Source organism: Plecotus auritus, assembly GCF_963455305.1.
Source record: "Plecotus auritus genome assembly, chromosome: 4".
Taxonomy (NCBI): domain Eukaryota; kingdom Metazoa; phylum Chordata; class Mammalia; order Chiroptera; family Vespertilionidae; genus Plecotus; species Plecotus auritus.
The window spans coordinates 171,139,496-171,162,351 of NC_137775.1; the positions used below are offsets into that span (position 1 = coordinate 171,139,496).

The 22,856-nt window shown below is 39.5% G+C and overlaps 1 protein-coding gene across 1 annotated transcript in view; it reads left to right on the forward strand.

The window, feature by feature from the left end:
- Window positions 1-995: 995 nt before the first annotated feature.
- SCIN (scinderin) overlaps window positions 996-22,856 on the forward strand; it is a 55,716-nt gene continuing 33,855 nt past the window's right edge. Inside the window, exons 1-3 of the mRNA XM_080665464.1 lie at window positions 996-1,309; window positions 9,116-9,270; window positions 12,853-13,014. Of these exons, the coding sequence (XP_080521590.1) occupies window positions 1,111-1,309; window positions 9,116-9,270; window positions 12,853-13,014 (516 nt within the window). The 5' untranslated portion in view covers window positions 996-1,110. The remainder of the gene's footprint in view (window positions 1,310-9,115; window positions 9,271-12,852; window positions 13,015-22,856) is intronic.

Consider the following 22,856-nt stretch of genomic DNA (forward strand, 5'->3'; position numbering starts at 1 on the left):
AATTCCAGATTTTTTAAAGTGGCAGATGAAATAGAGATAAACATTATTATACATCTTGCACTTTTTTTTTTACTGTGGTCACATAATATCTATTAAAAACTACTAAGGAAATAAGTGAATTATACATTGTTAGTGACTTTCAGAGACTTGCAATTTGGGAAATAATGACAGGAAATGTACATGCATAAAAATCATCTTACTCTTTACATGGTGAGCGATTTGCTTTTTTAATAACAGTAAGTAAACTCTTTTGCCATTTCAGCTTCAGTTAAATGATTGCAAAATACATAGTAAACTTCCATCTATATTTTACAGTGCTTTGCCTGTACTGGAGAAGCAAAAACGGTAGGGGAAAAAAGAGAACATTTTTGAAGCCAGATAACAGATAACTGGCAAGTCAGGCCAAGCACAATGTCACAGCCACACACAGCTCGCCTGAGAGCACCCCAGGAGCACAGTACCTCTTATTTTCAGCAACTGTCTTGACCAAAGGAGGCAGAGAGCTTAACCGCAGCTCCTGAACGCCACCCCCCCCCCCCGGGGGATTACAGAGCTCTGTCCCTCGGGTGTCAAGACGCCCAGCCTTCCAGGCTTTCATCCTGCCCAATCCTGGCATGCTGGTTTTCAAGGCATATTCCAACTGGAAAGATCAGGACAGAGCAACTTAAGCCATCAAGAATGGAGCCAGTGACCAAGGAAACCAGGGCGTCGATTAGAATGATTGTTACCTGGACAGCCACTTTTTTCAAAACGATGTGCCATCTAGTTTTTATTGTTAATCTCCTCCATCTGTTGCCTGGCTCAGAGGAGGCATTTCTATAACTTCCCTTTGGATTTCAAAATTTCTGAGACTCCCCTTTCCCTCCTGCCCCGGGAAGGGCCTTGGAGTTCTGGTGAAGGCCCTGCGCTCCTTCTGGGAAGAGATCCTCTCCTTTGGAGCAACTGCCGCCTGGACACTTAGCCCCTCCCGTTTCGGGCCCCGCCTCTCCGCAGGGCGAACCCTATAAAGTCGTGGTGAACTGGGTCCCTCCAGCCGCTCTCGGTTCAGTCCAACTTCAAGGTCAACAGGTGCCCCGGGGTGGGCCCTGTCCGGAGAGTATCACGCCAGTCATGGCCCAGGAGCTGTACCACCCGGAGTTCGCCCGAGCAGGCAAGAAGGCGGGGCTGCAGGTCTGGAGGATCGAGAAGCTGGAGCTGGTGCCGGTGCCCCGGAGCGCTTACGGAGACTTCTACGTCGGGGATGCGTACCTGGTGCTGCACACGAGCAAGGCGTGCCGCGGCTTCACCTACCGCCTGCACTTCTGGCTGGGTAAGGGTCGCGGGCGCCGACCCGGACGCCCCAGGTTCGGGAGGGGCGAGGTCGCCGGGAGCTGAGATTCCCCTGCTGCCTGGAAGGAGGGTGCAAATGGCACGACCTGGGGACCTGGCTTCAGTTGCGCCCCCACGGGGCCGCGTCTTTGGGGCTGGCCACCTCCCAGCTGCAGACCCTGGGTCCAGCGAAGTCGGGAGCACCCTTATCCCACTGACTGACCTTTGCCGGGTCCATCTCCCGGGTTTGAGGCTGGTTCCTCTGGTTCCGCCCTCTTTCACCTTCCAGCTCCTAACGCCACTCCCTGGCAGAGCCGCTGCTAGGCACACCCACCTGGGCGCTAGCCAAGTCCCGCTCACCTGCGGACAAGTTCAGTCCTGGTTTCCCTCTTGGGGAGGAGATGAAGTCAAACAACTCTGTGGGCATCCCCCGCAGCTGGCGAGAGGTTTTAGTTTGTTTGTTAATTAATTATCCCCCCTCCCCCCGCCCCTTGCGTATTTCTCTACTAATTGCGGTGATTCATGTCTGGCTGCTTTAAGTCAGGATCCTCACCACCACGCGGCTAGCAAGTGAGGCTAACATTCCTGTTTATGATGCTGGCCAACTTGGATAGAAGCAGGAAACAAATAACGACACAAGTAAAGCAGATATTGTCCTATACATAAATCGCTTCATATGGCCTATTTATGTATTTACATGAGCTTCTTTATTATAATTATTTTAAAAGTTATTATTTATCTATGTGAACAAGGACACTCTGGAACAAATCGGCTCCTTCGGCCGTAATTATTTTGGGCTGCACTCACGCCAGACGCTCAGGACACTGGACCTTGTGTGTTCTACTTTTTCCACCTTCTACTTTTACTCGTAAACATCCTGAATGTCCTGCCTCTCCCCGTGAGCTGCTGCGCCAGTGGGCACACCCCATCTACTAGTAACAACGTGCCGATTATCTGAGCCTCACTGGCTTCTTTTAAAACCAGCTTGCCTCCCGGGGACTTGTGTTTCTTATTTTTAGTTTTATTCCTGAGCTGGAAAACCATACACTCATACACATTTTGAAACTCTGAAAGCCATTATTTTTACTTCTAACATTTGAAAGTTTTAAGAAAGAAAATGGTAGAAAACATTGAGAAGTGATGTTCTCAATGTTAGTCAACACGTGGAGCGGATACACAAATGTCTATGGGAGAAAAGACTTTTCATTATAGCATTTGATATTAAAATGTGGTGCTTGCTTGAAGATGCTGAAGCTGGGTCCCAAACTCATTTTGATTTCCCATTGTAATGTTATTATTCCTCCTAGACAGTGGTCTATTTTATGTTTTGTACAAAAAAAAAAAACAAAAAAAACAAACAGCAGCACTGAAACCCTAATATGTAACCATGTTCATAAGTGAATAATGCTGATAGAATAATAATGTCCTCACCTTGGTCTTTGTATCCAGAACTTGTATTTGGAATGAATAAAAGTGTCTGAAATGCTACATTTGCCACATTGGTGAACTGAAATGTGAAAGAACTTCATTTCTTGCTATAAATAAGTTTAACTTTGTTAGAGGGTTGCAAGAGCTCTTTGCATATAGGTGTTTTTTTTTAATTCTATAGGTTCCTTCTTATCCATATAAAGTTTTCAAGTACTATATCTTCTAAGGTTTGCACAGAATCACTATTAATTATTAACCATTAATTATTCACTTAGTGTTCACCAAGTTTAAAAAATGTAATAGAAAATGCTTTGGGCAGAAACATTTTATGATCTTAAAGATCTGCTGAAACTGAAGTTAATAGTGTGTTAATTAATAAGTTAATTTCTTCAGTAATTATTTATTTATGGTGCCCAGCATTACATAAGACATTTTTGCATATGAATTATTTTTTAAACTTCCCTGAAAATTTATAATCTCAAAGATGCAATAAGACAAAACATGATATAAGACAGGTAACGTGTGATAAGCACTGTGAAAGACACACTCAGTGTCTGTGGTGAGGGGGAACCATAAAGCCTTTGCAAAAAATGAGGGTAACTGGGAGGGATCTTGTGTCAAGAGAAGATCATGGGGAACATGGAAAAGTTAGAGTAAAAGAGCTGATAGGCCTTTAAATGGATTTGTTCCTACTTCAGTTCTCTAAAGCAGGCTGGATTTCATCTGGAATATTTCCCTCTAAGACCTAAATTTGGATTAATTCATGAGGATTAATAAAACAGATTGAGAGTTCTGAAAGGAAGCACTGAAAGCTCAAGGAAAAAGGAAGTTTGACTAAAGGAAATCAGTTGGAAGTCAGGTGAAAGAGAGTGAGATTAAAATCAGACTGCGGTGGAAAAAGGTGCACAGGGTAGAAATGAAGAAACAGGCCGAGTAAGAGGGGAAAAAGGCGGAAAGGAAGAAGTGGAACATCAAATAAGAGAATGGAGTCATCTTGCCTGGTCTCTCCCTCGGTGTCTTTCTGTAACACCCTTGCATGTCTCAGATTATTTCATTTTATTATTTTTGTTTACAAAGTGTAAGAATCTGTTGTGTATGACTGAAAGTGTTGCATTTCAGCTTTGTACCTAGTGGTTTAAATGCACCACCTTCTGCTTCTGGTTACTTACAGCATCATGTCTATGAACAGGGCTGGATGATAAAGCTGCTGTCTGTCACATCCAGATCTATGCTACCAACACCCACTCTCACCATTTCTCCTTGCCAGTTTTAAACTTTACATAAATATAGTTGGGAGCAATAAACATTTATGGTATACTTAGTCTGTGCTATGCTCTATGCCAAGCATGTCAATCTCAAAGGCTAACCCGGGCCAACTAAACAAGGTTTAAGTTGATATGGCCACAAAAAAACAAAAGCTTCAATTTTCATAGAAATGTAGGTTTATTTTGATAGAGACATGCTGAATGCAAAGGGTTGAAATAAATGAGTAATCGTTAACATAAAATAATAGAACATTTTAATAGAAATTAATATTTTTTCTTGAACATTAACTTACCGGACACTGAATAACTGCACAAATTAATAAGCGTAATGCAAATAAACCTATTTTTCTTGTTTTCCAAAAGCGAAATATTTCCTGTTGCGCACACCAAACAAGTCAGTACGAGACTAATGATGTGGCAATCGGCTGCTAAAATATTCGCTGCCAGTATTAGTGGAGAGAAATGGTGCACCTGCGTGTAAGGGAAATGAATGCAACACGATTATAGTAATCAGTCATTAGTGAACGTTGTAGTTCATTATTAATAATTATGTATAACAGAATATTGTAAAAATTAAGTTACAAAATTTTTATTAAAATGTTTCTTGCATACTGTTATATTGGCTGGGCCACAAAAATATTTGTTGTGGGCTGCGAGTTTGACATGCTTGCTCTATGCAAAATACTGAGGATCCAAAGAAGTGGATTACAATATACAACTACAATACATGTAACTTACTTATATGAGAGCCAGCAAGGATGTGAGAAACTGGATTTTTGTCTATTGCTTGGCGGAGGGTGATAAGTGAGGGATACGATGCAACTACCATATAACCCAGTAATTGCTTTCATGGACATTTATTCCAGAGAAATTAAATTTATATTCATGTAGAAACCTATATATGAATGTCCATAGCAACTTTATTTAAATAGACAAAAAACTTGAATCAGTTCTGATATACTTCAACAGGTGCCTGGATAAAAAAAATTGTGGCATATCAATAATTAGAAGTACTCCTGCCGAAACCAGTTTGGCTCAGTGGATAGAGCGTCGGCCTGCGGACTGAAGGGTCCCGGGTTCGATTCCGGTCAAGGGCATGTACCTTGGTTGCGGGCACATCCCTATTGGGAGGTGTGCAGGAGGCAGCTGATCGATGTTTCTCTCTCATCGATGTTTCTAGCTCTCTATCCCTCTCCCTTCCTCTCTGTAAAATATCAATAAAATATATTTAAAAAAAAAAAAAGAAGTACTCCTTAGCAATAAAAAGGAACAAACTTTTGATACACACAGCAACTCCAATAAAGCTCAGGCAATTATGCTGAGTAAGAGAAAAAAAGCCAAAATGTTACATACTAGTACTGTATAATTTTATTTATATACCATTTTTGAAATGAAAATATTTTGGGTTTGTTGTTACAAGAGGTTAGGGTTGGGGTGAGGTCAGGGTGATGCAGAAGGAAGGTGGCTATAGTTGTAAAAGGACAACATAAGAGATTTTTTGGTGATGTAATTATTGGATACTTCGACTATAATGGTGGATATATATATGTGCTAAAATTATATAGAATTAAAGGTACAAACACAAGGTGAGTACAAGAAAAATTGGGAAGATATGAAAAAGGTAAGTGCCTTATATTACTGTCAAATTCTGGTTGTGGTATTCTGTGCTGTACTATACTTATATACTTATACTTTAGTATATACTAAACTGTACTATAGTTTTACAAAATTTTAGCATTGAGGGGAATGTGGCCTGTTGATCTGTGTGTCTGTTTTTCCACCAATATCACACTGTCTTGATTACTGTAGCTGTATAGTGGACACTATTATCAGATAGAGTTATTTTCCCTAACTTAGTTTTCTCTGTCAAGATTCTTTTAGCTATTCCAGGGCCTATGCCTTTTCATATAAATGTTATAATCAACTCGTTAACCTATTCATAAACCTTGTGGGATTTTGCTAGGAATAGCATTATGCCTACAGATCAATTTGGGGAAAACTGACATCTTTATTATATTGAGTCTTATAATGCATGACACTATGTCTTTATATTTATTAAGGTCTTTCATTCTTTTCATTATCATTTTGTAATTTTAGCATATAGATTATGTACCTATTTAATATACACCTTAGTTTTTTTTGGATTGATCGTAAATGGCATGATGCTTTTAATTTCAGTTTTTCATGTTTGTGGTTTCTATATAAAAATGATACTGCCTTTTGTTATCAATTAATTTTATCTTGCTGAATGCACTTATTCTGGGAGGTTTTCCAAATTTATTTTGTAGATATCTAAAAATTTTCTGTGTAGATGATCCTCTTAGTTATAAATAGAAACATTTATTTCTTCTTTTTCAGTCTGTTTGCTTTTCTCTTTCTACCTTATTGCAGTGGTTAGAACTTCTTGTATAATGTTGAGTAAGAGTAATGAGAGTAGGCAACCTTGCCTTGCTCCCAATCTCATGGGAAAGTATTCAGTCTTTCACCATTAAGAATTATGTTAGCTGTACACTTTTAATTGATGCTATTTGTCAAATTGAGGATGTTCCCTGGTATTCCTAACTTGGCAAGAGATTTTGTTAATCATGAATGGTTATTTGATTAACTTAGTTATTAAGCCTCCTTTTAAATCTATGTTTTACATATGAAGTCACATCCCCCCTTAAAGACGCTTACAGCACACATACAATATGTAACATAATATAAAATAACAACACAAGACAACATAAATCAGTAAAATTAGCATAGGGAAAATAAATGAAGTTCATAAGTTTCTGAGTACTTGCTAGGATTTCATCATGATACAACTGAATTTGATTTTGGTTTTCACATTCAAAGACTGCTATTGGCTTTCTTAAAGATCCTCCAACTTCTTTAGAGCAAGGACTCTGGCTCACTTATACTGCTGTTCCCTGGCCTATCACAATACATAACATCAACAAGTGATAGTATAATTTAATTAACTTACTTCTACTCTATTTAATTAACTGCATGCCTGTCCATTTACATCTTCCTAAAGAGACTTGGGTTTCAACTTGTACTCAAGTAAGGATGTTTAAGTCAAACACGTCATCTTTAATGGCTTGGTATTAACCTTGATTTAAGTTTTCCTTTTAAAGTATCACTGTACAAATCTACATCTATGCCTCTATTAGTATTCTCATGTATGGATGAGAAAGTGGGCTTAAGAATGACACTGCAGTCCTTTTGAACTGCAAACTTGCATGGATGTTTTTTTCATGTGTTACTTAATTTCCCTTGACCACAACACATTCACAAAATTTATGTCAAATACTCTTCTAGCCACTGATTTTTTACTGAGAAGATACTTGCTACACAGCTCCCCTGTGAGAGTAAGAGGAATTGTAAAGAAACCCAATCCAGTTCTTTCTTCAATATGGCTGGTTGATTTTCTTTCTTCAGCTTTGGTGAATATTCTCTACTGGGGTTTCAGGTGAACTATTGTTACAGCTTCTAAACTTTAATGTATCAATTAGAGTCTTGGTGCATGAATTCGTGCACAGGTGGGGTCCCTCCGCCTGGCCGGCAATTGGCGCCAGTCAGGGCCATCTCGCCCAGTCACGATCAGGGTAGATTGGCGGGAGGTTGGCTGGCCATAGGAGGTTGGCTGTGGGAGTGCACTGACCACCAGGGGGCAGCTCCTGCATCGAGCTCCCTGGTGATCAGTGCACATCATAGCGACTGGTCAACTGATCTGTCAACTGGTTGTAACAGTCACTTGGGCTTTTATATATATAGATTATTCATGAAGGAAAATGACATATCCCTATTACCATAAAAGTGTACTGCTAATGAGAGTCTACGTATTAAAAAAATCTAGTAGTGTAGTTTCTAAGAGCCTGTGCTTCAGAATCACAGAAAATGGGCTCTGGGTGCTGTTCTACCAAAGGTCAACTTTATGACCTCAGGGAAGGCTCTTGGTGTTTCTAGGCCTCCCATTCCACTGTTATAACTTGGCAAGACATAGTTTCTGCTGCATGGGGTTGCTCAGAGATTAAATGAGATCATCCATGTAAAACACTCACATGGTGTCTGGCCCATAGCCACCGTATTATAAAGGTATAAATGTTAGTTATTACTATTTCTACAGTCATTTATGACTTGCACACAGCTCAGATCTAGCTAAGTCTTTTAGGAAACTTGCGTTCCCCTCAGGACAGCCCTGGCTCTGATTTGCATGCACATGAGGACACTGGTTTAAGAATTGGTGTTTCCACCTCAGTGAAGTTGCCTGGATGGGATCTGTATTACAGTTGTAAAAATTAAATGTGTGGCCCTAACCGGTTTGGCTCAGTGGATAGAGCGTCGGCCTGCGGACTGAAGGGTCCCAGGTTCAATTCTGGTCAAGGGCATGTACCTTGGTTGTGGGCACATCCCCAGTTGCAGGCAGCTGATCGATGTTTCTAACTCTCTATCCCTCTCCCTTCCTCTCTGTAAAAAATCAATAAAATATATTTTTAAAAAATTAAATGTGTTGTGTGTTATATTCCTGGGATGGTAATATAGACATTGGCATTCAATAGGTGTTAGCATGCTAGTTCCTTTACTCTCCCTTCTTCAGAGAATATTATACATTAAGATAGTGAAGTGGGGACAATGGGACTAAAAAACAAGGGTAAAGCCAAGCTATGCTCTTTTCCCATTCTAACCATTTTCTTTTCTGACGCTGTTTAGCTCTGGCCTATGATGTGCATATTCCTTACAAATACTAACATATTGACATGTTAGATGCCTAAAGATGGATGCTAATAAAGGCTAAAATAATTGCAAAATATTTCGGAGCCTGATTTTATTGATCAAATGAATCTGAATCCTACTAGAATATATGGATATGTCTTCCTGAGCATATTCAGACAGTGGTGTTTTGTTTTTTAATTTTAAAAAGAATTGGAAAGCAGAAACAAAACATTCTTTTAGTTATTAACAACGTAATATTTTTAAAATATTGTTCTGTTGAAGATGATTTGTTGTATTGATATTTAATTCAAATAAAATTTCTGAGGGTTTTTTTTGTTTTTTTTTTTAATATCAGAAATTCTGCCATAATCCTTTCCCTTGCTCGGTAAGTGAGGCGCTATCATTTGCCATTTCAGGAAGGGAGTGTTCTCAGGATGAAAGCACAGCAGCTGCCATCTTTACTGTGCAGATGGATGACTATTTGGGTGGCAAACCAGTGCAGAATAGAGAACTTCAAGGCTATGAGTCTACTGATTTTGTTGGCTATTTCAAAGGCGGTCTGAAATATAAGGTAAGCTGCTCTCTCAAACAGTTTCTGTAAATGACCTCCTTTCTCTTCCTATTCATGCACACCTCTTGTCTTCATAGAATGAAAGTACATTGAGGGTAGACTTTTATGTTTTGTTTTTGTTTTAATCTATTTTGTTCACTGATAGATCACCTGTACCTGATGGACACATAGTAAGTGCTCAATAAATGTTTGTGAAATGTATAGGGCAGTATGTTAACTACTCTGATTTTATTTTATTTAGTAGGTTGATTTTTCATAAAGTTAAGAGCTTTCAGTTATGTTGTCACAAGGAATTATTGAAATGAAAATTACTTCAATAAATAAATATTGGTAAATTGGGTATTAACAGTTTTTGTTTTTGATATTCTGAAGCATCTCTGAATTTGCTGCAAATAACCCATGATCTGGGAATTTCAGTTGTTCTAGAATATCTTAATATAGTATAACAATTATAACAATACAAAAAGTATACACACATTTCCTACATAGTGTGGTTTGACCTTGGAAATGAAATAAATGAAACCATTGAGTTGAACATGTCCACATTGAGTTGAACAAGTCCACAAATTCAAATGCATACACTGATACATACACACATGTACACACAGTTTATGTGTGTTGGCCTGAAAATCATCAAATGGCTTTATTTTTAAAAACAAACAAACAATAAAACCTGTTAAGTATGTCTGTCTCTATAAGGCCATTTTCAGTAAAAGAGAGCTTTTTGGGGGAAATCTCCCAGTGACCTTTTTTTGCAGACTGGCCATCCTTCACCATCCCCCCAACCCTAGGAGTGTTCAGACAAAGTGTAAGGTATACCCTCCCTAGATACACATTTTAGAAACAGTCCTTTTCAAAATCAAACATGCTCTAATAGGTGTTCTGGAGACCCCTTACCTCCTCTCAAGCATATTAGCCTCATGAAGACCTAGACCTCAGAGATAAACTAGAATCCTGAATATATACTAAACTTGCCTACTACGATGCCAGGGTTTCTTTTTGCTCTTACCTAATCAGAGACTTAGTTAAATATTTTGTGATGTCAGTTAGATCAGGACAAAACACAAGTTCCCATATCTCTCTTGAAATCATTTTTCTACCCTAGGATATCAGCCACCCTAAATATGGAACTATTACCTCTTATTTTATTTAATTCACATGAATTCCTAGCTTATGTCAAATGATCCTGAAACATTTCCTTATGTGAGTGAACCCAACATTTTGAAAAAGCTGTTTCTTATAGTTCCTAAAAGCATGCTGTGCCATTGAACTGGTCATGAATGCATTTCTGCCACATATTACTGGTTTGCCTCAGGGCAAGTATGTAAGTTTTCTGGGCTCAGTTTTCTCAAATGTGCCATGGGTATAACAACAGCTTTCACTATAAGTGTTGTGAGGATTAAGGATTGAATTCATAACACAATACCTATACAGCACATACACAATCAGTAGGAACTTACCTTATTAGTAATTTTTCTGGCTATTTCAGGACTTCTGAAATCAAACTTCTGGATACATATTTAAAAGTGGACATGATAAAAGTAACTTTACAGTTATTGGATAATTATATTCTAGTTGTCAGCATTAAAACCACTATGAATCAGCATTTTCTTAGAAAGAGGGAATTTGCAAATGGAGGACAAATTTATCAGCAAAAAAAATCAGTTCACTGTCTTATCAGAAGTGACATTGAGCAGATGATGTGTTGTAGTTGTAACAATACTTGATAGGAAATGTAGAAGCAGAGATAATTTACTACCCAGAATAGCAAAGACTATTATGCTATACTTAATTTTCATGAATATTATCTCGTTTAATTTAAATAACAGCCCTGTGGTGCAGGTTTATCATTATCACACTACTAGAGGCCCAGTGCATGGATTCATGCACTGGTGGGGTCCCTCATCACCCCCTAACCAATCCCCTGCCAGCCTGATTGATGCCTAACTGCTCCCCTGCCAGCCTGTTTGCCCCTAACTGCCCTCCCCTGCAGGCCTGGTCACCCCTAACTGCCTTCCCCTGCTGGCCATCTTGTGGTAGCCATCTTGTGTCCACATGGGGGCAGCCACCTTGTGTTTTGGAGTGATGGTCAGTTTGTATATTACTCTTTTATTAGATAGGATAGAGGCTTGGTGCATGGGTGGGGGCCAGCTGGTTTGCCCTGAAGGGTGTCCCGGATCAGGGTGGGAGTTCCCTTGGGGGCGTGGGGCGGCCTGGGCAAGGGGCCTGTGGTGGTTTGCAGGCCGGCCACGCCCCCCGGTGACCCAAGCGGAGGCCCTGGTATCTGGGATTTATTTATCTTCTATAATTGGAACTTTGTAGCCTGGAGCGGAGCCAAGCCTCCTGCTTGCTCCGTGGCCGCAGCCATTTTTGTTGGGATTTATTTATCTTCTATAATTGAAACTTTGTAGCCTTGAGTGAAGGCCTGGGCCTGCCAGGGTGTGCGGAAAGCTGGCTTCCTCCATCGCTGGGGGCAACTCAAGCCTCCTGCTCTCTCCAGCTCTGTGACTGCCGCCATTTTTGTTGGGATTTATCTATCTTCTATAATTGAAACTTTGTATCCTTGAGTGGAGGCCTGGGCCTGCCAGGGTGTGTGGAAAGCTTGGCTTCCTCCATTGCCGGGGAAACCCAAGCCTCCTGCTCTCTGTGGCTGCAGCCATCTTGGTTGGGTTAATTTGCATACTCGCTCCTGATTGGCTGGTGGGCGTGGCTTGTGGGTGTAGCAGAGTGATGGTTAATTTGCATATTGGTCTTTTATTATATAGAATAGTATTCCATTGTGTAAATGTACCACAGCTTTTTTATCCACTCATCTACTAAAGGACACTTAGGCTGTTTCCAGATCTTAGCTATTGTAAATAGCGGTGCTAGGAACATCAGGGTGCATATATTCTTTCTGATTGGTGTTTGTGGTGTCTTAGGATACATTCCTAGAAATGGGATCACTGGATCAAGTGGAAGTTTGAGAAAACTCCATACTGTTTTCCATTTTATAACTTTTTTCAGATCAGTGTTTTTTAATACTATTTTTTAGTGGATCATAATGTACTTAATGAAAAAAATAGGAGCAGCCCACACCTGGCCAGCACTTAACTTCCCTTCTCTCTCCTAACGCTGTGACAGTCAGCACTTTGGGGGTGCCACACTCTCTGAGTGCTCCTCATCTGTACTTGTGACCTCTGACTCTCCTCCAACCTCCTGTTGCTTTTTTCTTTGAAATCCTTATCTACCTTCTCACTCCATGACTTGGGAATAATTAGTTTCCAAAGGACAAGAGCTACAGCTTCTTCTTCTTTTTTTTTTTTTTTTTCCTGTAGCAGGTTTTATACTCTGAAGTTTCTCAGAAAATATTTGCAATGTTGATATAGGAAGGACAGAGCCTAACTTAAAAAAAAAAATTTGTTGATTTGCTAAGGAATTCTCTTCTTCCTATTTAATTTTTCACATGCTCCGAGGTGGCTATTTTCTCTTGGCGTGGTAGGCTGTTTTGGCAAAAGCACCTGTGGTTTCATACATGACTGTGTCTAGTTCGAAGCCTCATCTTTTTTTTTTGTTTGTTTTCTGCCCGCTCCCACTGATCAGGCTGGAGGTGTGGCATCTGGACTAAATCACGTTCTCACCAACGACCTGACTGCCCAGAGGCTCCTGCACGTGAAGGGTCGGAGAGTGGTCAGGGCCACGGAAGTTCCCCTGAGCTGGCACAGTTTCAACCAGGGTGACTGCTTCATCATTGACCTTGGCACTGTAAGTTTTATATGAACCTGTTGACATCAAAAGTAAAGTAAATTGCCTTCAGATCAAAGGTGATGTACGTGTCACGAAACATAATCACTTTTTGTACACCCTGAAAAGAGGTTATGTTTATTTGAGATGCAATGGTATCATATGAGTAACTGGCTAGTATTTAAATGACACAAAGTGGGACTTCAAAGTTTTTATTTTCTTTGATAGGTTTAGAATGGCATAGTGATTTAGTTCTTCCTACCATAGAACAGAAATTGAATAATTTTTTAATACATTTTCCCTTCTCTCTGAACAGAACTTCCTCTAATTATTTTTGTCCTTAAGTGTTTATAGGAAAACATTGCTTGAGGGGAAAAGTGATTCCCCCAGAGAGCAAAGGTTCTAGAGTTTTAAATAGACACAGTATGAGTCTAAGCAGTGTGCCTGAATAGTTTTGGGCAATGTCCCTTAAACACACACACATGCACATATGCACCATACTACTTCACACTTTAAAAAATATATATTTTAAGTGATTTCAGAGAGGAAGGGAGAGGGATGAAAGAGAATCATTGATTGATTGCCTCCTGCATGCCCCACACTGGGGAGTTTAGCCCAGGGCTTGTGCTCTGACTGGGAATCCAACCATGACATCCTGGTTCATAGGTCGACCCTCAACCACTGAACCACACTGGCTGGGCTACTTCACACTTTTTAATTATCTTAGGATTATTAGAAGAACAGACACAGGTACAAATATCAAGTGTCATCTTATTTACTCTTTGACCTTGAGCAAGTCATTAACCTCTCTGAGCCTTAACTTCCTTATTTTTATTTTCATCTTGACTCTGGTTTCCAATGTCATTTTTAACCTTAGTTGGCCATGATTCAGTCTCATCTGACACACAGTCAATCTGGAAATAGCAGTTATTATCCCAGTTTCACAAGAAGAAAATCAGTCTTGGAGGGTGTGACAAAGTCACTTGGATTGATACAGGATTGAGTGGTGACCTGGAACAGTATCTGGTTTTTTCATTTATTCCTAGTGCACATCCTTTCCACTACGCTAAGTGAACTTGGTAGTATATAAAATGGTATGGCTCTATAAAGCAGTATCTTGTGCCTTGGCCGGTTTGAATCAGTGAATAGAGCATTGGTCCATGGACCGAAGGGTCCCAAGTTTGATTCTGGACAAGGGCCTATACCTCAGTTGCAGGCTTGATTCCCAGGGTGCATGCGGGAGGCAACCAATTGATGTGTCTCTCCCACATCAATGTTTCTCTCTCCCTCAGTCTCCCCCTCCCTTCCACTCTCTTAAAAAAGAAAAATCTTGTAACAGTTTCAGAATCTGCTGATTTCAGAATTGAATATGTCTAATCTGGCTTAGAATTCACTGAAAGTAGTACTATTGGTGAAATCATTCATTTTGTTGAACGAGTATGAATTGAGTTTCCACAATGGGCTAATAGTTGGGTGTGGTGGTGAATTGGCATTCTAGTAACATGCTCTCTTCCCCTAGGTCAGCCCCCCTAAGTCAGGCCTGCCCTTGGAGTCTGACCCACAAATCCAGGCTCATAAAAAAGGGACAAAGTCTCTAGTATAAAGTTCAAGGCACTTCATCTGTTTAATAGTAAACCATCTCTATTTTATATAGTTAATTATCCTTAATAACTTTGGAGTTGTCACCTACCCTCATTCCTGGTTAGAGGCATTTGGAATTAATTTGTTGCAGAGATACTTGAGTTTGATTATCCCTTCTGTGTGGAAGTTTCCTATACCCCAGTAGGAATCGAGGCCTGGATCCCTAAGTACATTGGAACAAATACCCACATGATCTCTTTTTATGTTAACTAACCTTTAATCAGTTGGTAAGTCGCTAAATGGTGATAAGATGTTGGAGTTGCCTTAATGACTTTATTTTTGGGTGTGTCAGGATAAACAAAGAAGGTATGGAGTCACATCTTTCTCTACCATAACGTTATAATTTGAGTTAATTATTTTGTGACCACTTTCTGCATTGACAACACAAAAGGAAGCGAGTGTAGTTTCTTCATATTTGTTCGTTTACCCAGGTGTGAAGAAAAGGTAGGCTAGACATCTAAAGCTGTCTCCCAACGAAAGCCAGCTGGCCAACACTAAGGTTATGATATAACCTAAATCCTGTATCTTGACTGAGTTTGAGGGAATTCTTTTTTTTTAATAAATAATCACTATTATTAATATGATATGCCATATACCTTAAAGACATTTACTATGTTAGAATTTTATTTTTTTTAAATAAATCTTTATTGTTCAGATTATTACAGGTGTTCCTCTTTTTTTATTTTCCCATAGCTCCCCTCCACCTGATTCCCCACCCCACCCCATGCCCTTACCCCCCGCCACTGTCTTCATCCATAGGTGTAAGATTTTTGTCCAATCTCTTCCCGCACCCCTCTTAGACTATAGTAAATACCCTCTAGACAGGACAATGTAACCTCCTCAGCCTAAAGCATGAGATTTAAAAATTATCCACTTAATCACTTTGAAAATTAATGCCGTGACTGGTTTGGTTCAGTGGATAGAATGTCAGCCTGCAGACTGAAGGGTACCGGGTTTGATTCCGGTCAAGGGCACATATCTGGGTTGCGGGCTTGATCCCCAGTAGGAGGCATGCAGGAGGCAGCCAATTAATTCTCTCCATCATTGATGTTTCTATTTCTCTCTCCCTCTCCCTTTCTCTCTGAAATCAATAAAAATATACTAAAATAAAATGCATTATTTTAAAAAAAAGGAAATTGTCAACATTTTAGAGGATGATTTTGATAAGTTGTCTTATATTTAGTGTGTTTTCAGAAAATAATATGGGACATAGTTAGATCTCAGCAATTTGAAATTTACTGAATCTTTGGAAAATGCTTTTGAACCATATATTTTTATGTTGGTGAATGTATATATCATTATTTTCCCACTATTTTTAAAGATATGGGGTATTTGTAGACATTAAATAATAAAATCACATGTAAGTATATTGCAACAAAATACCCATAACTATAGAATGTGAATGAATAATAATGAAAAAGCCCATATTCTCAAAGTTTGGCATCTGGAGTTAACTCGTAGCCGTTAATGGAGAATTAGATTTCACAGAGCGGTGTGTTCTGTTTCCTTGTTAACTTGTTTGGTCAGGTGTGCAGCTTTGCCCCACTCCCCATGCTATTTATAATCTATCACCCCCTCATTGCTCAGTCATGCTGCTTTGGAAAAGCAGTCTACACTTCCTCATTCACCAGCCGATCTTCAACCCACGTTTCCTGACTTTCCCTCCCACTCTTTCTTTGAAACTGTTCTTCCTGCAGGGATAATGCCTTCTGATAAATCCCGTGGACATTTTGATCATTATCCACTTGCTGCAACTAACACACCTGATTACTCCCTTCTGCATCAGCCTCACTCTTCCCACCTTCCCCTCCCTTTCAAGCCACTCTCTCATTCTTCTGAATGTGGTCTGCCTACCCCCTCAAGTTGTTTTGCTTGTTTACGTTGGTTTTTTAAGGCCTCCACTTTAAACCATTGCCTGTTTATACATGCTTCCTGAGCAAACTTATCTTCACCCAAAGCTTCAGCTACTCACCCACAGGTAAATCTCAAATGTATAGCCTGTGAAGACCTCTGGCCTGAGCTCTATGTCAGTATTTCTAACTGCCTCCCAGATGTGTTAGCTTGTGTGCATCATGAGAACCTCAAACATGACTCATCTAAACATGGAACTCATCAACTTCACTCTCTCATTCCAAAACCACTTCTCCTTATTGTCCTTGTCTTGTGAATAGTGCCACCACTCCTTCACACCCTCAACCCCCAAATCCAGGAGTTATCCTGACAACGCCTCCCAAATGCTACGCATGCAGTCAATCACTGTGCCTAGTCTGTGCCACCTCCAACCTTTTCCTCAGTCCTTCCTGTCCACTTCCTCACCATGATACCCTGTGCATGGCACTTTCCCTCACATTGTCATGCTTTTGCTTTTGTGCACATTGTTCCTTTGCCTAGAATACTCTCCTTGTCAGCATCACCTTTCTCCAGCAAGCATCAAATGTCACCTCATCCTTAACTTTCAATTCAGATATTGCCTTCTTTATAGTGTGTTCCCTGACCTCTGCTCTTCTCCTTCCACTGTCCCATGTAGAGTTCTTCGTCACACCTTATCTTAACTTTCCTATCACTCAGGGACTTGCCTTTGGTACTTTCCACATTGCCTGTCCATTCACTTATTAACCTCACTTACTCACTTTGTTTCTAGTATATGGCCCAGAACTTAAAACCACTCAACAAGTGTTTCAACAGATGGATAGCTGTTCAATATAAAGCATACAGTCTCATGCAGTCCTGTGTACAAGGGTGTAATTTTTTTCATCTATAACTCAACCTATCTATATTGTCAAGCTTCAAATTCCAAGGATTAGAGTAAAACAATCTTGCCTTATTTTTTTTTTAATATATTTTATTGATATTTTACAGAGAGGAAGGGGGAGGGATAGAGAGCTAGAAATATCGATGAGAGAGAAACATCGATCAGCTGCCTCCTGCACACCACCCACTGGGGATGTGCCTGCAACCAAGGTACATGCCCTTGACCAGAATCGAACCCGGGACCCTTCTGTCCACAGGCCGACACTCTATCCACTGAGCCAAACCGGTTTCGGCCAAGCTTGCCTTATTAAGGTGAAGTTTGTTTACTATTAAAGCAATGCAAACTTATCCCACCCATCTCCTTTCTATCCCTAAGGGTGGAATGCATGTGCAATATTATGATTTGGGCATGGGGGTTGGGTTGAGAATGGAAGTGTGAGTCTGGTTTGCAGTTTTCAGGCCTCACTCCTCTCCAACTTTCATTATGGCCTAGCCATTTCATTCATTCCCGAGCTTTGTGCTTTGGCCTCTGTCCCAAAACATTTGTTGGAAAATATCCATGGCCTCACTTTGGTCTTCTGATCTGCCCACATATCCACCACAAGATCCCTTCTGATTCTGTTAGCAACCTCCCTGCTGCCTCCCACTCCCAGCTTAGAAACTCTACCTTGCTTTTCCCATGCCACACTGGACTTGTGGGGACACTGAATCACATAACTTTTCCCGTGCCACACTGGACTTGTGGGGACACTGAATCACATTACTTTTCCCATGCCACACTGGACTTGTGGGGACACTGAATCACATTACTTTTCCCATTCCACACTGGACTTGTGGCGACACTGAATCACATTACTTTTCCCATGCCACACTGGACTTGTGGCGACACTGAATCACATTACTTTTCCCATTCCACACTGGACTTGTGGCGACACTGAATCACATTACTTTTCCCATTCCACACTGGACTTGTGGGGACACTGAATCACATTACTTTTCCCATGCCACACTGGACTTGTGGGGACACTGAATCACATTACTTTTCCCATTCCACACTGGACTTGTGGCGACACTGAATCACATTACTTTTCCCATGCCACACTGGACTTGTGGCGACACTGAATCACATAACTTTTCCTGTGCCACACTGGACTTGTGGGGACACTGAATCACATTACTTTTCCCATGCCACACTGGACTTGTGGCGACACTGTAGCCACATCGCTTTTCCCATGGCTCACTGGGTTTTTGTGTGGACACTTGTAGCCACATTGCTCCAACTGCCTAGACACTGCCCACAGTCATTTCTGTTTTTATGCTCAGGATCATGGATGAATATATGACAAATATGTTGAAGGGAAAGTGTACCAAGCTCTTTTCAAAGATTCACTGCACCTGATCAAATTCTCTAATTATCTTGTAATCTCCTACTGTTCTATTCTTGGGCCTGACAAACTAGTTTTACACCATTTCACAGTCACCTACTCCATGGTTTCTACAATACACTCTAGGCCCTAAAGCTAAGACTAGTTCTTGATATGCAAAACTAGCTATCTAGACTGAAAACTCACTCTTCCCCCAAAATCTTTAACAAAATCAGGGTTCTTTTCAATTAAAACAATGTTGGCTTTCAGGCTTTAATATCTGCTATGACTTAAAAATGCTAATTTTAAAACTAAAAAATTGAGCAAAATCTTCTTTGTTCTGGATAAATTCATAACCTCAAAGTAATGCATTCCACTAGATTTGTGAGGGGAGATCCTTGAGGCAACAAGAAAAGATAATGGGAAAGATAAACCTAATATTAAATCTGTAAAATTTATGGTCAATGAGAGTAGGGACCAATGGCATTTGCTATGTGCTTAGTATATGCTGGGTATGAGTATAAGGTTGAACCCCAGGTAGCCTTTGACAGCCGTAGGTGCTGTCAAATGGTGAGAGGCCACAGACACATACACAAGTCAGAGTATTTCACATTAGCATCATTTGGAAGAGGTTTTAAAAAAATCTATACCTGTGATTTGATCTTTAGGGTTCTGATTTTAAAGTTTTGGGGTGGAACTTTGGTATAAGTACTTATTAAGCCCCACTTCAATATGGGAAATGTCTGAAGTTGCTGGAACATTAAGGGAGTATATGTTTGGCGAACCAATGAGTCAATTAAATATAGTTATGTCAACTTATGTGGCTGGCAGAATTGGTTTTTGATAAGCTGATGATAAAACTTCTTTGGTGTGTCAAATACTTTGATTTGTAGACAGAACATGATTTCATCTACTCTTACTGTCACTATAAAAAGAACCCTCCAAAGTTGTCCCTGGTCCCAGTAGGTGCCATCACTACCAGCAACTAAACTGGAATTGTCCAAATAATTTCTCCCTTTCCCTGTCCTCCAGTACATGTCCAAAGGGCATGGTTGACCAGTTCTGCAAGGTTTAGCCTACTAAATATCTCTGGATTCTTCTCTTCTCTCCATCACCACTGCTCTGACCTAGTTCACATACAGTTGGTTCCCGTCTGGTCGTCAAGCCATCTGTGGCCCTGCATACGCACTCCATTCATCTTCCATCCTTCAGTCAGAGGCATTTAAAAAACACATATATGCCATTGATGGGGATTGAGTTGGCTTGGCTTTGAATAACAATAGAATAGGATGCATATTGTTTATCCAAAAACAAAAACCATGTTTTAAAGTTTTTAAATTAAAAAAAAGGTAGATTGGAGGCATAGCATAAGCCATCACTATATTTTAAGCTATGTTTAGAGAACTTCCAGCCTAGTAGGATATCTGAATGCATTTCTGTATTTGTTTAACTAGGTCTAAGGGAAAACTAAACAAAGTGAAAAATAAAGCTAATAGAAACAAGGAAGAGGACAAGGTATGGTCCCCTTTTCTAAAATTTTAGATGTATTTAGATTAAGTAACTTAGAAAGGATGAAAGGGTAGCTAGTCTATGCTGAATTCTTTGCACATGTTATGAGTCAACATCACATTGGCTGTCTGGGGTGTTCCTTAGAGTCAGCTTCTGAAATCTTGCTTCCCTTCAAGGGCATCGCTGAGCATTGTTTTATTTCTGCTCTTATTTCCTGTCCCCCAAATGAGGTTTGGCTGCACTTTGGTGTTTTACTAGTTAACCCTGACTATATAGTTTACAGGAAATTTTAGAAATATCTAATTTACCCCCAATATGGTTGTTCCTATAAATACCACTCACTTGATTTTTTTTTTTCCTGGTTACTAGTGGGCCAAATTAATTGCTAGTAAAAGATCTTGTCTTTACTCTCTATTTCTTCCTTTTCTAATAATCCAGACCAATTTTGTTTCTGTTAAGAGTTTATATATTAAGAGTTAACTATATAGTTCAATAAACTTCTACTAGATAGTGTTCATGGGCTAGATGTACATCAACAAATTTGGGCCAGAATTTCAGTGAACTTCATTCTGAATTGAGTGGATATTTCATGTTTACAGGAAGTTATATGTCACTTACCCAAAGAAATATAACATTTAATGTTGAGTTGTTAAAGTCTTTAGGATCTTCGAAGGTAAATAGTTGCCTCTGAAACCATGTTTGCATTACAGTTTTTCAGGTCTAGTATGCTTAAATCAGGTTTATGAAAAAGGCATTTCTTCTAAATCCCAGCCAAATACTATAAATAAAACAATTTAAGTTATAATGAAAACATTTTTGTAATAATACAGATCCACCTATCTCATCAATTTAGACAGTTCTTAGCTCTATGCAGAATTTTTTTTTTTTTTTGCAGCCCACTCCTGGAATTATAAAAAGAAAATTCTTCAAGCATGGTGCCAGTTGAATACAAAGCTTCCTTGTGCACAGTGGTGAAGTAGTCTTAACCAACTACCTCTAAATAGAGTAGTGTTGAGCGGTACGGTTTATTAATAGTACTACACATGTATTTCAGCACAGTAGAGCTCTGTTAAAATGAAATGTACTAAACACATTATCCACACATAGTGGAATATAAATTACTGAGTTGCTAAAATTCTGTTTAAGATTTAAAGCACATTTATAGGTGCTGCTGCCATGATCAAATGAACTATATTTGTATAAAAATTAATTAGCATTGAATGAAAAGGGTGTTTTAATTAATATGACTATTTAACCAGTTCTGGCTTTTAGCAGTATATAATTAGAATCCATATTTTATTGCATTTCTTGTCAGAATTAACCATTGAAAATTAAGTCTAGTAAATAAGATGTCACATTTATAAAAATAGAAGCACAGAGTAAGGTGTAAGCCTAATAGAAAACATTCATTTTTGTGCTCAATAGGAAAAGTTCTATAACACTTTTTTTAATGATTCAGTCATCTTTGAGCTAAAGAGAAAACTTCACTCTTAAAGTTTTATTATTTTTATGGGTATTTCATAGGTCTGTTTTTACTTTTTTAAAGGTCAAAACTGTAGCCTCGCCCTAACTGATTTGGCTCAGTGGATAGAGTGTCGGCCTGCGGACTGAAGGGTCCCAGGTTCGGTTCCAGTCAAAGGCATGTACCTTGGTTGCCGGCACATCCCCAGTAGCGGGTGTGCAGGAGGCGGCTGATCGATGGTTCTCTCTCATCGATGTTTCTAACTCTCTATTTCTCTCCCTTCCTCTCTGTAAAAAATCAATAAAACATATTTAAAAACAACAACAACAACAACAAAAACTGTAGTCTCTAAGAAATGATGAGGAATATTTATTACAACTAAATTTATCTGTGAATCAATACTGCACATAAAAACTCTCAACCCAAAGTAATACAATACAAAATATTTTGGGATCCATAGGATATTGTAAAATTCAACATTAAATGATAATTATGTTTGTAAAATTATCATTATGTACAATTCACTTTTAAACACATTTACCAAGCTTCCATAATGCTTTGCAGTTGCTCATAAAATTTTGTATGATTTTATATAATCTCTTTGAAGTAGGGGAGAGGTCAACTAAGGTAGGGAGCACAAACATCTGTTAAATGATTGTATAAACACAAAGCAACTCAGTAATGAAAGTTGCTAGTAAGTCTGAGAAATTAAAAAGCTAACTTCTGACCTACCTGCTGAATTTCACTGTAGTGTGAATATTGGAAGTTTGCTTTCTCAGGCCTACTGAGAAGAGAATCATTTGCAAAATCACATGGAATGAGGTAGCAAAGGAATCAGAGCTAAAAGCCTGTACTCAGAAGAGGAGCTGGAATGGCTGCATTAGATAATTAGATGTTACAGGTTTCCTGTAATTTGTGCTCAGTGCAAGGTGCTTAGGGTGACTAGCAGGAGTTCTCAGCCCTGGGTGAATGCTAGAATCACTTGGGGAGGGTTCAATAAGCACACTTGAGATTACCTAAGGGTAGGGCTCGGGTATCTGTATTTTCAAAAATCATCTTTCTTCCTAGCCACAGCAATCAGAACAATAAATAAATAAAAGGCACAAATAGAAAAGGAAGACGCAAAACTGGCATTA